Source organism: Tursiops truncatus, chromosome 3 (genome assembly GCF_011762595.2).
Source record: "Tursiops truncatus isolate mTurTru1 chromosome 3, mTurTru1.mat.Y, whole genome shotgun sequence".
Classification (NCBI taxonomy): domain Eukaryota; kingdom Metazoa; phylum Chordata; class Mammalia; order Artiodactyla; family Delphinidae; genus Tursiops; species Tursiops truncatus.
Window position 1 is genome coordinate 157,637,071 of NC_047036.1, and position 15,232 is coordinate 157,652,302.

General features: G+C 56.5%; 1 protein-coding gene across 11 annotated transcripts in view; it reads right to left on the reverse strand.

Moving 5' to 3' along the window:
- The window catches only part of BRD4 (bromodomain containing 4), an 81,897-nt gene continuing 66,665 nt past the window's right edge, over positions 1 to 15,232 (reverse strand). For 7 of the 11 annotated variants that reach the window (XM_073802980.1, XM_033853784.2, XM_073802979.1 and 4 more), the window contains 8 exons: positions 7,076 to 7,128; positions 6,578 to 6,941; positions 5,360 to 5,953; positions 2,890 to 3,264; positions 2,626 to 2,756; positions 2,276 to 2,481; positions 1,953 to 2,193; positions 1 to 1,613 (listed from right to left, as the gene is read on the reverse strand). In XM_073802980.1, the coding sequence (XP_073659081.1) occupies positions 1,545 to 1,613; positions 1,953 to 2,193; positions 2,276 to 2,481; positions 2,626 to 2,756; positions 2,890 to 3,264; positions 5,360 to 5,953; positions 6,578 to 6,941; positions 7,076 to 7,128 (2,033 nt within the window). In that variant the 3' untranslated portion in view covers positions 1 to 1,544. Of the gene's footprint in view, positions 1,614 to 1,952; positions 2,194 to 2,275; positions 2,482 to 2,625; positions 2,757 to 2,889; positions 3,265 to 5,359; positions 5,954 to 6,577; positions 6,942 to 7,075; positions 7,129 to 15,232 lie in introns of those variants that run through there. The other 4 variants (XM_033853783.2, XM_033853782.2, XM_033853786.2 and 1 more) reach the window with 3 other exon arrangements.

The window sequence follows — 15,232 nt, forward strand, 5'->3', positions numbered from 1 at the left end:
TTAAAAAAGAGAGATGTGTTTATTCCATGATCAGTACAGACCAAATGCATATTCACCGTATGAAAGTCAAACCAGTCAGTGACTCCAGAGTTTGGCCAACACTGAGGCACCAGCGTCATGGTGTAGAGTGGGTTCTCATGGCACACGTAACCTCACCAAGGGCTCCAATTATAAAATTAAAAAAAAGCGGGGGAAGGGGCAGCCGGTCGGTAGGGCCAAGCGCCAGGCGGGGAGCTTCTGCCTCAGTCTGTGGCCTGTGGCCCCTTGTGCCCACCACGTCCCCTGGCCCTTCCTCTCCTGGTAAAAAAAAAACAAAAACAAAAAAAAAACCACAACAACAACTCAGAAACAGATTTGACGTTAAAAAACAAAGAAGCAGCCAACGAATGGCGGGGAGAAAAAAAAAGGAAAAGAAAACGTGGCTTTCTGGTTTTATAATTAAAAATAGACTAGTAAAGTTTGAAACTGAGTAAAATATAGGCAGTTTTTTTGTGTGTTTTGTATGTTTTGTTTTGTTTTTTTTTGTGGGGTTTTTTTTTTTTTTGAGTTTTTTTACACCAGTTTGGTGGAGTCACCAACAAACTTCAAACAAAGATATGCCAACTATGTTTCACTACACAGTACAGCCACGGTCACACACTACCCACAGCGCGGTGGCAGCCGCCGCTCAATGAGGAGACAATCACACCATTTCAGAGATAAGCAGTGCCATTGTGTCTGGAGGAGAAGAGAGAATTAAAAATAAAATAGAATCCAACAAAAAATATATATATAGAAAAAAAAAAAGAACAGAAACACAGGTGGGAAGGAACTGACTTTGGTTGGTGGCCTCACTCGCCGGGCGAGGCCGGCCCACACACGCGCGTGTGACAGTCACCTCGCTCCAGATTGCCATGGACACACACACACCTCCACGGCACTATTCCCTTTTGCACAAGCGAACACTTACAGAGAGCGGCTCTCGATTAAAGGCTTGTGGGGGGAGAGGAAGGGAGGGGTGGGGTCTGTTCAAGGCGAAGTCAGTGCCAGCAAGGGGGTGGGCCAGCGCTCTCGCCACCTCCAGCTCTTGCAGGCCTGCCCTGGTCTCCTGGGTGAGGGCAGGGGCAGCTGGGGTGTGGAGGACTCCCGGCGGGCAGGACGTCACAAACGTCACGTTCTTGGGGACAGTAAACCAGTCACGGTGGCGGCAGCAACGATGTCCTGTGTATACTGTGTAGACATTTGGCAGAGAGAAGGGCCTCTGCCCCACACATGGGGACTTGGGGCTTGGGTCTGGCCGGCACTTGCTCGTGGCGAGGCGTGCTCTGAGCCGACGTCCTGTGGGGCGGGGTGAGGGTGGGGGTGGCGGGACGTCCGGCTGGCTGTAAGGCAGATAGGCTCTGCAGTCCTCAGCTGCCCATCAGGCCTGCCCCAGGCATAGCATGCAGGAGAGCCAGGCCCGGAGTTACCCCCTTGCCACTGCTACTGCCTCCACTGCTGCCCCTAACACTATGGAGAGTCAACGTTTTGCCAGGAAATCAAAGTCAGAAGTCACCTAGGTGCTCTCAGAAAAGATTTTCTTCAAATATTGACAATAGATCACTCTGGAAATTCATGTCAATGGTAGCTGCCATCTGGAGGAGAGAGGAGAGCAGGAGGGAGTGAAACTCAGTGTCCTGCCCTTGCTGTGGTTCCCAAACCCTCACCCCTGACCTCCAGCATGGGCTATTCCCTCAGGGCCCACACCCCAGAACCTCCCCTGCACTGGGCCAGAGCACCTCTGAGGCCCAGAGGCCAGCATGGCGCACATAAGAAGGAGCTCTGCCCTGAGTACCCACCCAATGGCTCTCTGCTTGCACCCCACTTCTTGGGGAGAGAGCCTCCCTGCCCACTCCAGGTTCAGGGTCCCCTTTCTCAACTCCTCCAGGGGTAGATCTCTGCCCAGCAGTGCCCACCAGAGTCCCCCAGCTCACCGCTTCCCGGCGCCTTCGCTCTTGCTCCTGCTTTCGGGCCAACTCCCTCTGCTGGTCCAGCATGGACTGGGGCTGGGAGCTCCGGGCCTGGGGAGTGGCGGCAGCGGCTACAGCAGCTGCCTGTTGCTGCTGCTGCTGCTGCTGCTCCTGTCGCTGCTGCTGCTGCTGCTGCTCCTGGCGCCGGCGTGCCTCCTCGTGGGCTCGCCGGGCCTGCTCTAGCGCATCTTCATCCTCTCGGCTCCTGAGCAGAGCAGGGCTCCGTGTCACGTGGGGATGAGTGCAAGCCCTGGGAGCCCCACAACCTGCCCAGAGCCCGCGCCCACCTCATGCGCTCCTGCCGGAGCCGCTCCTTCTCCTTCTCTGCGTGCTCAGCCTGCGCCTTCAGGGCCTTCTCGCGTTCCTCCTTCTCCCGGGCCGCCCGGCGGAACTGCTCGAAGCTGTCACTTGATGACTTGGCTGTGGAGGACGGGGTGGTGGGATGCTTCTGCACCAGGCTAGCCCAGGAGCCCATATTCTTGATTTTTAGGTCCTGCGAGGCAGAGAGACCAGAGGGCCAGTGAGGGACCCTGCTGCAACTGGACTCCTCCAGAGAGGCCCAAAGTCTGAGGACACAGCTACCAAGGCATCTCCTTGGGGTGGGGGTCAGGGGCACTCACGGGTCCACTGTTCCTACCTTTTTGGGTGCAACTGGCGTCTTCGGCTCCTGTTTCTGTTTGTCCTTGTCAGCGGCCCCCGGTGGGGGTGCATTCTGCTCAGGGGGCCGAATCACAGGCCTCCCGACATCCACAGGCTTCATCTCAGGCCCTGGAACACAAATAGCCCATGGGCCTGGGCCCAACCCACCTCAGTGGGGCACGGTTGACCGGCCCACAGGAAGCTCACATCCAGTGCAGGCCTGGGGGCCTCAACCTCAGCTGGGATTGGAGAGGGCACTCACGCTGGGGCAGGTGGACGGGGGCCTTGATGCTCTCTGGGTGCTTGGGGGGTTCTGGCCGCAGCGAGGGGCTGAAGGGCTCACTGCGGATGATGGGTGAGTGGATCTTCTCCTCCTTCACCACCACCAGGGGCTGGGGCTGGACCACGGAGGCTGCACGTAGCTCCTGGGACGGCACAGGCATGGCAGCTGGTGAGGTGGATGGGCGCCCCTGGCCCCAGCCTACGCCCATCCCTGGGGGCTGTGGCCCAGCCCTGCCCTTTACCTGCTTCTTAGGCTGGACGTTTTGCTGGGGTGGTGACTGGTGGGTCAGACTCTGGAACTGTGGCATCTGGGGGGAATGTATCATAAGCGGGGAGGGGGCTTCACGGAGGTGACCTAGGAGAAGGGACAAGGAGCTTATCAGCATGTCTGGTATGGAGGCCGCCGGCCCTGGGCCCAGCCAGGCCCTCCCAACCCAAGGGAAGCCCCACAACGGCTCAGTCCCTTGCATGTCAGGCCCTGTGCTCAGAGTGCAGCAGGGCTTTGTGGAGCCATGAGCGCAATCCTGGTGTTTGATACCACTGTGTGTCAGAAAAAAACTTTCCATTAGGAAACTTTAGGAAGCGCAGATACATCTGATCCCAGGTGGGATCTGAGCTTGATTATCTTTTAAAAGCTCTCCAGGTGGTCCTATGGTATGGCCTGGGTCAAATACAAGGGATGTCAATAACCCCACAGAGCAGGCAACCTGGGCTCCCGGCTGTCCCCATGTGGCTAGGCCGGTCTGCCTGGACAGCTGCTTCGGGCCTAAGGCTAGATCCCCAGGAACCTCCCCAATACAACTCAACCTGCAAGGCCCACACAATGGGGAGAAGCCTGGACCTGGCCTACACCACAACAGAACTGGCAGAACAGGTGTTGGGCTCATGGTTCTTGGAGAAAGTGGGCCAGCCCACCCACCTTCATCCAGCCAAAGGCTGGGGGGACCCAGGCAGCCTTGGCCTGGGCCTGCCAGCAATCTGCAAACACACAACTGCAACAGCCTCCTGTCTGGGTGGTTCCCTTGGGAGCACCTGCTGAGGCCGACCTGGGCAATGGCAGGCTCTCAGGCCTATGACTTGCAGAAATCTCCTGCCTGCTAGAAGCTTCATCCAGCAGCACCTAGAGGGGAGCCCAGTAGCTCGGGGCGGTGCCTCCAAGTTGGCCTGGTGCCCAGGGATGCTTGCCAAACCTCCCTGGACTCCAACAACTTGGTCTTTGGCCCAAAGCCCCCAGCTATGCTCCAACACATGTCACTCCCTGTGACTCATTCCAGGCCACAGAGACTCGGGGAGAGATGGGCCCAGAGACTCTAAGCAAAGGTAGCCAGAGGGGACCTGCCCTGCCCCACCACAAGTGTTGACTCCTCCGAAGGCATCTCATCACCTGCCCACTACTGGTTTCCACAAGGAAACCCTGTCTTGCTTGAGGGTGGAAAACAGGCACATTTGCAGAGCTGCTGGGACCACCACTGGTCTTTCCCAGGGAGGACAGCCAGCTGTTCTCAGCTCAGGGTACACAGTGATCCACTTGGCACCTGGCAGCTTTTGCTGGGTTTAGGAGCAGTCACAGCCTAAAGTCAACAGCTTTATTCAATTTGTAGGCGGCACTCACGGGATACCACCCCCCACCCCCAAGCCAGGCTGCATGATCTACATGCCAAGTCCAGGAACGTCAATGTGTCACCACACCATGAGGCATCTACTAGAACACTGCCCCACCGTGGTCAGCCAAAACATTTTGGTCAGAGACACCTAGAAAACAAGTGCCCAGGAAAAGCAAGAGGACATGGCCTGCCCAATGCTGTTGACTGGAAAATGGCAGCCTAGATCAGGCTGGAGACTGGGAGCAGGAGATAGCAATGATTCCTGGGTGAGTCGTGAGCTACCTGTGAGCTTCAGCCTAATTCTCCCTCCCAGCTCCACCAGGGGGGCCTCCTAACACCAAAAGCCGAGCACCTGTTTCCATAGGTTCCCAAACAGACCACACTGCCCCGACCTGCTCATGGCTCTGCCTGGACCTCACACCCCACTGTTTGTTAAGCTAACTCCTGCTCATCCTCCGGTCACCTCCTCCAAGAAGCCTGCCCCAATCCCCAGAGGCGGAGCAGGTGCCTCCCCTGGGCTTCTGGCCTCCTCACCTAGCAGGTATCACAATGCACTGTTAATGCACTTGACTGTGAGTTCCAAGAAAATGGCCCACTGGGGCCTTAATTTGTCATCTCGGCTTGCACGCAAGATGGACACCTGATTAAAACTGCATCAAGTATCATCGCCCCCTTTCAGCTGCCTCTCTCCAACCAACCCAGAGCCTTCGAGGCTCAGCTTTGAGCCCATCTCAGCCTGCAGCACAAACTGACCCTTCTGGCTTCTTGAGGACCAAACTCTAGACCTAGCGCCAGCCTCCCCAGAACCCAGGGGCAGGACGGTAGTGCTGGTGGGGGGACACTTACCAGTTGAGTAGGGGTCTGACTTGTGGTGCCGGGGTGAAGGGTGATGCTGGATGACTTGTTGAGGCTTGGCGGGCTGCGGCGGGGGCGGCTGCTGGCCCGTGGGTGGGTGGGGGGGCTGCTGGCCTGGGGGCGGTGGGGGCTGCTGGATATGGGTGGGGAACTGCATGGGCTGCATATGCACGGGCCGTGGCGGGGGCTGGTGCTGCTGCTGGGGTGGCGGCTGTGGCTGGGGCGGTGGCGGAGGTGGCTGCTGCTGCTGTTGTAGCTGCTGCTGCACTGAGGGGTGGGGAGGTGGGGGCAGAGGGGGCGGGGGCTGGGACTGCACCTTCACGGAAGGGAGTAGTGGTGTGGGGGGCTGCACCTTCTGCAGCTGCTGCAAATAGAGCTGCATCTGCATGGAGGTGAGGGGTGGGGCAGGCGGATCTTCATCCTCCTGCAGCAGCACTTGGGGGGGCTGAGCCATGGGGGGCTGCGGGAGTAGGGGAGGCTGGGCCAGGGCGGGTGATACGGCCGGGGGACGGGCAGCCTTGGGGGGGAGGGCGGCAGCTCGGTTACTGGGCCGTGATGGCTGTTGAGGCAGTGCGTTGTGCAAAGCTGGAAGGACACAGTAGCAGGGTGGTGAGGCTCACACACCCCGTGGCCCCCGGGGTCTCCTCCATCCTGACCTCCTACTTGTCTCCCTCCAACTGGCAACCTCTCCACCATCCTTGGTTTCCCAAAAGCTCCAGAATAAGGACAGCATCCAGGGAGGTCTACAGGATCCGGCCCCTCACCATCTTGCCCCGTGCTCCACGCCCCCAACTCTCCTCCCTTCCCTTCCCTCCAACTGCTGCACTTGCCCTTCAGGTCTCAGAGCAAGTCTTTCCTGATTCCCACAGGTGTGTCCGCTCTCGGCTGAGGCTGTGCGCCCTCTCAAACCCCTATCCCTGACTGGGAGCTACAGACGATCACATATTTTTCCATCTCACACCACGCCTGGCCCAGCAGAAGATCTGAATCAGTGTCTTCTGTACCCAAAGCACTCTCTCTCTGTGCAAGGCCTGTTCTGGGGCCTCTCGTGTAATTTCCATAATGGCCCCGGGAAGCTGCTAACCTCCCCTTAGAGATAACTGAGGTTAAGAGGGGTTCTGCAGGTCGCCCAGAGTGCCCTGTCACTGTGGTAAGACCAGGGTGGGAAGGGAACCTCCCCACACTGTTGCGGGTGTGGTTGCAGCTCACCTGGAGGAGAGACCACCGAGTGCTGGTTGAGATGAGGCGGAGTGCTGTGCTCGGGAGGCTGGGGCAGGTGAGGGGGCAGCTCGGGCTGCGGCAGGTGCAGGATGGGCTGGGTGAAGTGGCCAATGGGGTCGAAGACACTGCCTGGGAGTTGGGGTTCCAGGACGGGCACCTGGGTGGCGATGAAGGGTGGAGGCGAGGACTTCATCGCAGGGGCTGCCTGCTGTGGCATGGAGGGCGGAGGGGGCGGGGGCGGGGGCTGCTGCTGTGGAGGTGGAGGCGGTGGGGGCTGCTGGGGAGGCGGTGGGGGCTGCTGGGGCACAGGGGCCGGGGCCTGCTGCATCTGCTGATGGTGGTGGTGATGGTGCTGCAGACAGACAGACAGACAGGCTGACGTCAGGCAGGCCAAACCCGTCTGGGTCAGACACAGGGTCCCTCCAGGGCCCCAAAAGACAGGTGGCCACTGCTCACCTGCTAAAGGACACCCCCGAAACCACATACCTTCTTCTGCTCCCTCCCGGGGTGCCCCTTCTTTTTTGACTTCGGAGCCATCTCTGTGGAGGAAAAGAGAAGGTGGTGAGCCTACGGGGGAGAAGACTGGGAGCTGGCCTTGAACGCAGAGCAAGGAGAAAACAGAGGATGAGTTCAGGAGAAGGACCGGTGACAGTGAGAGGGAGGGTGGCTGGGTTCTGTCTGGGATGGAAGTTGGTCACAGGGGAGGGAAAGACATGTGGGGTGCCACCTACCCAGTTGCCTGCTGCTTTTTCCTAGCAGGGACCATGCCTGAAAAGCTGCCTGCCAATCTCCGGACCACCAGCTCCGTTAAAAGATGACACCCAAATGCACTGGGAACTGAGCTACGAGAAACCTCCTTGCCCAACTTCTCCTCCAATTTGCTGGTCAGAAGCCTCTACAGTGACCTGAGCATCTGCACCCCAACCTGCTTTGCCTTGCAACAATCATGGTGTTTGAAATGACCTTGTCCATTTTACAGATTAGCAAAGTGAGGCTCAGAGAAGTTAAGGGACTTGCTCTGGTCACACAGCTAAAAAGTAACAACTCGGTGGCCTCCAACTGCATTGCCCTCTGAGGCTCGCTCCTTCCCACCCTCCCAGACGAAACAGAGATGCGTGAGTTGGGCTGAGAAAGACCACTGGTGCCAGCATGGGCCAAGGCCTGGCCACAGAGCCATGGGACAGGTGAAGAGAGTGCTGACAAGCATGAGCGCTTTGTGGAGGAAGAGAGAAGCCAGCCAGCCAGCCAGCCTCCCTGGACGACGCAGGAGCCAATGGGGGAGGTACTCAATGCCATTGCCAGCAGAGGAGGACGACACTGGCCAGACTCCCCTTCCTCTCAGGAGACCAGCCTCAGAGAAGTTCCTGTGTTGGGATACAGTCAATGTGCTGCAGGGAGAAAGCAGTATGTGTCCCGGTTTCTCAGGAGCCAATGGCTTGTTGCCACCACTGTGTGGATAAATCTGGGGTGTGCCTGTCTCTGTGAGGAGTGTGCAAGAGCCAGCATGACTCCCTCTGCCCCCACTCTAGAAGCTTATGCTAAGGAACTTTTGCCAGCTGGATGCCCCTTGCCAAACACTGCTGGGTGTAAACCTCAGAGGAGAGAAAGCCCAGCCAGTGCTCAAGGGCTAGGAAATGAAGTCACCAACCACCAGGTGGGAGGTAGGACCCATGGTGCCTTTCAGATTCCTGTCACTGAGAGGCACCTCATGGCTTTGCCTGGCATTCCCTGAGCTCCTTGCCAGGGTGTTGGCTCTTGCTGCTGGTGTTGGAGGACACATGCTTTTGCCCAAAGCGGGGCTAGCTCCACTGCTAGCTCCAAAGCTGCTTCATGGAGGGCTGTGCTAAACTTCTGTGAGGTGCACAGCCTTGGTGCGACGTGTCACCAAAAGGGATGAGAAGGGACTTTGTGCCCTGCAAAAGCTCACCATTCCATGCAAGTGATAAGACAGTGACACAAAACTCAGCAGCTACAGACATGTCTCATACAAATGGCAGCGACTAGGGACACCTGGGACACAGGAACTGTAGGCCCAGCCCCAAACCCAGACTTGAGAGATGCCAGGATACAGGGCGCAGAACTCTTTGGGTCACATACAAAAGCTGGTGAGGACACTCTTGAGGGCCACACATACAAAAGGGAGCCATCTGGGTGATTTGCAGGATCAGGCCACAGGGTGTCTGGCAGCCGCAGGATGGAAAAGGAGAGGCTGGAGGCCCAGGACCAAGCGGACCCTACACACACAGGGATAAAGCATGGTACACAGAGGCTGCTGACCCAAGGGAGTGGGAGAGAGAGGCCAGAGCATTCCTCCAGGCTGGGCTCCTCTCCCAGCATGGATTCCAGTAACAGAAACTGCAGCTGGGGAGGCTGGGGGCGGCTGCTTGCATGCTGGCATGCCTTTGGAGGGAGGGGACCAATGGGTCAAGTCTGACCAGGAGAGGCCACTGTGTCATGGGGAGAAGGCTGGGCAGGGTAGGGGTGGCCTGTCATCTCATGGCCTTGGGAGGAAACACTTTTTTTCATCACAAAAGAGGGACAGTGGCTCTGAACCCACACCATCTCCCTGCAGCCATGAGCAGAGAGGCCCATCTGGGAACCAGAGGGGAAAAAGTGCAATGGGGCCCTTAAGGATCCAGGGAGTGGCTTTCAGCTGCCTTAGAAAGGTCCCTGGGAGTACCATCCCAGGGCTCCACATAAGTGCAGGGAGGGGCAGGCCTAGAGTGGGAGAGAAGGTGGGAGGTGCACAGCAGACCACCAGGACAAGAGGACTAAAGGGGCCAGCAGTGGGGACCAAGGGGTGCTGGAGCCTCTTTGGGACAGCCACATCTGGCTCACGTGTCCTGGGCCTCATGCTGGAGTTACTGGTAGGAAGACAAGACAGGAAGTGCACAACTTCACAACACACCAGCCCCAAGACACCCCCACACAAAACTCTCTAGAAAGGGTTACATGAAGATGGCCTCAAGTACTGTGTGATCTTTATTCCATAAAAATCTTGAACTCAACACAAGTTTCATCTTTACATAGGATGGTAATTGTACAAAGAATTAAAACGTTTTTGTAAAATCTGATTAAAACACTGATTTCTCCCCACTCCCCCACAACTCAAGGGAAGGAGACAGGATAGAAGGTAAGGGCAGAGGTGCGTAGCCCCTCAACTGAACCGGCTGGGAGCCTCAGCACCAGCAGATGCCCAGGCCTCCCACCCCTCCTACAGCGACTCCTCAGGCCCAGCTGGCACCTCCCACTGTCCGCATGCTGGAGGCTGCCGACAAGGCGTGAGTGGGCTTCTGCTCTCTCTGCTCTGTTCCTGGGGCACTGGGCATAGGTGACAGCTTGAATCTAAAGATCAGGTTCTCTGCCAGACGGAAGCCCCACGGGCAAGAAGGACGGGATCCCTGGACAGCGAGGCTGCAAGGACCACGCAGGACAGCTGGCCCGTGGCTACAGCCCATGTGCACACGAGTGGGAAGGAGGGGTGGGGAGTCAAACAGGCCGACACTGTGGGAATCTAGCCTGACTTTTGTTCTAAGACAGAAGAATCTTCCCAGAATGACAATACCAGCAGCTTCCCAACTGTCCTGTGGGAATCTCCGGGCATGAAGCTCCCTGACCCCAGCCAGGCTGAGTTGTACTGGGAACACATCAGGAACAGGCCAAAGGGCAGCTCAAAATAGTCTGTTTGGCGAATGAGTTCGACTGGAAGCTGACCGGCTACAGGATCAGGGAGCAGCCTAGGAACTCCCAAGTATCACTGCAGGGGCCCTGGAGGCTCTGGGGAGGCTGAACCGGGAACCCAAGGCCAAGGCCAGTCTGGGGCAGTTAGAGCTGCTTGGGCCCAAGGCCCCAAGGAGCTGGGGAGGAGTGCCAGGGTTTCCACACAGGCGGTGGCCAACTGCACCTCCTCAAGCCTGCTTCCAGCTCCAGCAGAAGGCAGACTCCAAGATGCCAGGAGATGGTTAGGCCTTGAAGAAGTACACACAAACTATATATAAAACAAAAAAAGCTCTCTGAAATGCAGATGCTATTCCTTAGGGAACTTTTCACGTCAGGCAGTTTTCTGTTGAGATGCTGGATTCATGACCAAAAAAGGGCCGACATTTATTTTTAGAGCGAAAAAAAAAGCCTATTTAGTGCCTCTCAGAGGGCTTGGATTATGTGGCCACCCTGACCTGCCCCATCCCCAGCAGCTGTCATCACTCTAGGGGACTGAAGACTAGGAGACTACTTGCATGTGCATGGAACAGGGCCCGAAGGCTCTGATGCCCTCACGATTGACTGGTCCAGTGCTCTGGGTTTCAAGAACCCTTTCTTGCCACTAGCCCAGATCCCAACCCCCACCAAAGGAAAGGATGATGGGCTAGAGGAGCCAGGTCAACTGGCTACACGGCCACTCCTCCCCAGACGCCCCTCACTAATGGCCTGCCTGGCAGCTCCTGGAGCCTGCTTCTAAGTACCTGGGAAGGGAGGGATTGGGAGGCAGCTTAGGAAGTACTTTCCCTATGTGACTTTAGGAGAAGAGGCCAAAGAAGTTGGGAAAATGCCCAACAGAAACAGTGGGAACAATGAAAACAGAAAGGAGGACTCCAGGGGGCTGTGAATCAGCTGTGGCTGGTGACAGCCTCTGGCTAATGGAGCCTTATAGGTCACCAGAGAGAAGGCATGCTGAGGGACAGCCCCAGTGAGCCTTTGGGCCCAGCTGGCCTCGCCTCTAAAGCCCCATTCCTCACTTGGGGAAGCTCTAGATGTTACAGTGTTCTTCCTTAGGGTGAATGAGATCCTCCCTGGGCTAACGTCATTGCAAGGTCCAGGAGGGAACCAGTTAGGATCCAGAGTCCCCAAAAAAGAGGGAGGGATGAGGAGAGAAAACATATTTGTGTTGGGGTCTTGCACACGGAGCAGCACCACATGTATGCGTGTGCAGGGGGGACTGCCATCACCCTCTGGGAGATGCCACCCACCCAGAGGACCCCAGACGACCAGGGAGGCGGGGCAGGACAGCCAGGCAGTCTTTACACAGGAGGCCCGGGCGGGCAGCCAGGCAGGCAGCCTTCCCGGAGGCGGGACTAGGCGTGAGCTGCTGGACATGACTAATCCACCCCAGGGGACAGGCCCAGGGCTCTGAGGAATTCCATAACTTGATGGAGTCCTGTCCCTTTCACGGAAGAAAATGGACTTAAGCTATAGCTTGCTGGGAAGGAATCTGGAACTGAAGACCGTTTTATTAAGAGTCCGTGTCCAATGATTAGGCAGGACCTACATAGAGGGAGAGAGAAACCAGTGTGAGAGAAATGGTGTGGAATGTACCGTTCAAGTCATAAGAACAGAAGAACCGCAGACCAAGCCAGCCTCCTGTGCCCTGCTTGCTGTCAGGGCACGAGAGAATAGCCGCAGACTAGGAGTTCCACCCCCTGCCTGGCCAGCTGCAGGTGGGGACAGACCCACCTTTCCCTTAGAAGGGCCTCGGATCTGGCACGCATGGATGTCTCCAGAACCGCCTGAGTCTGTTTATGCTGTTTATGCTTCTAGACAGAACTGCTTCCAGTAACAAGTTCCGTATGTGCCGAGTGCATGCTGGTGTTTCCTTTACTGGTCTTTGCATCTGAGAGGCTACCCTGCCTGTCCTCCTTGCCATCACTTCTGAAGACCAGCCTGGTATGCCATGCGCATTAGGCGCCCACTGATTCTGATCTTATCCCCCAGGGTCTGCTTTTCTGCACCTGTCTATTTCAAGGAGGTGATGCTGACCCTTCCTCAGGGCTTGGGTGGAGGTAGGAAAAGACCCTAAGAAAGATACGGAGTGCAGGACCTCTAGCTAACAGCCTCACCTCTGCATTCCTATAAACCGCAAGAAACAAACCAAAAAAAATTATAAAAAGAGGAGCCAGTTACATACACTGTTAAGGAAAAAAAAAACAAAAAATAAAAACAGGTTGAGAAAGAAAGTTGTCCCTTCTTTGTCCCAGGCATCGAATGCAGCTCCCCTTGATGGGGGAGGGGGTGTGGGGCTCGTTCCCACCCATATAGCAGAGCAGATGCTTCTGTTAGAGTCACAGATGCAACCAACACTGCACTCCCATGGTCCCCAAGTGCGCATGTGGGAAAAACCCGCCCACCGGCCGGTCTCTCATTCAAGGCACATTCCACAAGGCTCACCTTCGCCCATGAAGCCCTAAAATCCGTCCCTGCGTGTGTGTGGGAGTGTGAGGGTCACCTGGCAGTGCAGGCAGACTGGCTATAGCCCCATCCTCCAGATCTCTTCCTACCCCCACCCCCACCAGGGGACTTACCCCTCCCCAAGAGCGTGCGTCACACCCTTGGAGTGGGCAGCAGCAGGCCCCAAGATGGGACTGGAACCGAGTCCTTCCAGGACCCCAGGGGGTCGGAAGCTGAGGCTGGTTGTCTGGGAAGAATGCCCCATGGCCTCTGTCTGCACTTTCCAGCTCAAATCTTTCCAAAACATCAAGCATTCCTTTTCCCCTTGGAGCTATTAAGAAACACCCACATGCTCTGATCCTGGGAAAAGGAAACCAGGAGACTAAAATAGCTGAAGTGTGCTCCCTCCGCAACTAAAAGACCAAAATCAAGTCCAAGAGAATTCCCTGAACTCCTGTCCCAGCCCAGGCCAGGGGTGCTCTTGAGAGTGACAGGAACTGTGTGGCCACCCCTGCCCATAAAGATCTGTGGGTGGCATTTGGGAAGAGCCAGACATCAGCAATGTGATGGGGTGAAAGCTTAAGATGGCTCAGGGGCAGTGGGAGGGCGGCACTTGTACCACCACCTTCTGTCCCTCAAGCTGATTCAGAGTTTAACCAGAATCAAAGCTCAGTGGAAGACCACGACTCAAGTAACAGCTGGGTTCAAAAGATGTCGTGGGACTGGCCAGCAGTGCTGCATGCTCCTGAACAGGAGGAGGAACACACAGTGGCCTGGGACAGAGCTGGAAAAGAAACACCCCCTCCGCCCCAGTCTGTGGACGCACTGCCTCCCTAAAGCGGCCTTGCCCCAAGGACCAGCCCCCATGTCCTGAGCAGCTAGCAGCATCCTTGTCTATGGACAGTGGCCAGAGAGGAGTCCACGTACCACTGCCCTAGCCCCAACTTAGTGCCTCTGGTTCAATTTCTTTTGGTGATTCATGTCTCAGGGCTGTGTCGGCAGAACTGACAAATATAGGCCCTTAGGAATTTCAGCACTAATCCAAATGGAAACACAAGAACAAGAAGGGCAAAACAATTAAGCCCCCAAACACCAAGAGAAATACCTTCAATGCCCCCCACCAGGCCCCATTCCCCGCAAGGCAGAACCACCTGTAACTGGTCAGAGAAATCTACCCAGCTCCATGGACCCAGCACGAGCAGCTGCTGGAGGAGCTGCCCGGAGAGCAAGTGCAGGTTCCTGTGCAGGATGGGGGTGGCAGATGGCCACATTCAGTGGTGCCAGGGCACAGGCTCCCACTTTGGAACCTGTAGCATCTGAGCTGCAGGGCACAAATCTATAGGGTGGGTCCCTCCCAAGAGTAAAAGCTCTCAGCTGGCCTCCAACAGAGCTCTCCAGCGCACACAGAAGGCAAAGGAAAAGTCAGGACCACGAAGACAAAAGAGAGGCTCGTAAAACCCAAGGTGGGGAGGGTGCCTGGGAAGAGGAAGGAGCTGGAGGCAGCCGAGGGAGCCGCCAGGGCTGGACTGCCGGAGCCTGGGAGCCTGAAGGCTGGCGGCTCTGAGACTGTAAATCTCGCCCTCCTTCCTGCCAGGACAGCTGTTCCCAGGACTCTCAGATTACTTGTTGCACAATCCTTCCAGCTTCTTTAAAAGGGGGAAAAATGTGGAGGAAAAAAAAAAAAATCTCGGCAGCAGCAGGGAGCTGCTAGAAATACCGTCATGGTCACTCCACAGCAGGCGGCAGCAGGCGGGCTGTAGGACGCTCAGAAGCTCAGGAGTCAGGGACAAAGGCCACAGTCACAGATTCGCAACGGGGACATCAGGTGTGATGGTCATGGCCCCCTAAGGTGCCACAGTGGGTGGGGCCAAACCATGCTGTTTTAGCTATCAGGTCCGCTGCCAATTTCAACCTCTGGGGTATTCTTTAGTTGTTCAGATCCTTAGGAGAAAAGGCTATGAAACCCCTAGTAGAAACAGCCTGCTAGAAAATGCAGGAGGTACAAAACCCCAGAGGGAAAGACAAACCTGAGGCTTGGCTGGCACTGAAAGTGAGAAGTCAGCAGCCACCAGGAATGCTAATTGAGCCCAAGAATATGGCCATTCACCCTGTTAAGGGCACTGGGCCCTGGCCTGGGGCCAGCTCTGCCTGAGCAAGCACCAGATGCGGCGCCCCCTGCTGGTAGACAGGTTTAAAAAAGCAATGGAAGGGGGAGCTGGTTAGGAAGAAAGAAAAAATGGTTAAGGATGGAGAAAGAGGCAGCCAGCAAACTACTCACAGCAATCTTTGCATACAATAGGAGCTCAATAAATACAGAATATACTTAATGACTTTCATGTCACTTTGGTCCACTGAAAATGAGGTAGTCCTGAGCCCTCCCCCAACACTTGGGAAACCTGGTGTCCTTACTATAAAAGGGAAGAGGAGCAGTGACAAGACCCAGAGGCCCCCTTGTCCCCAGCTTCCCTGGACAGAGGCAGGCTG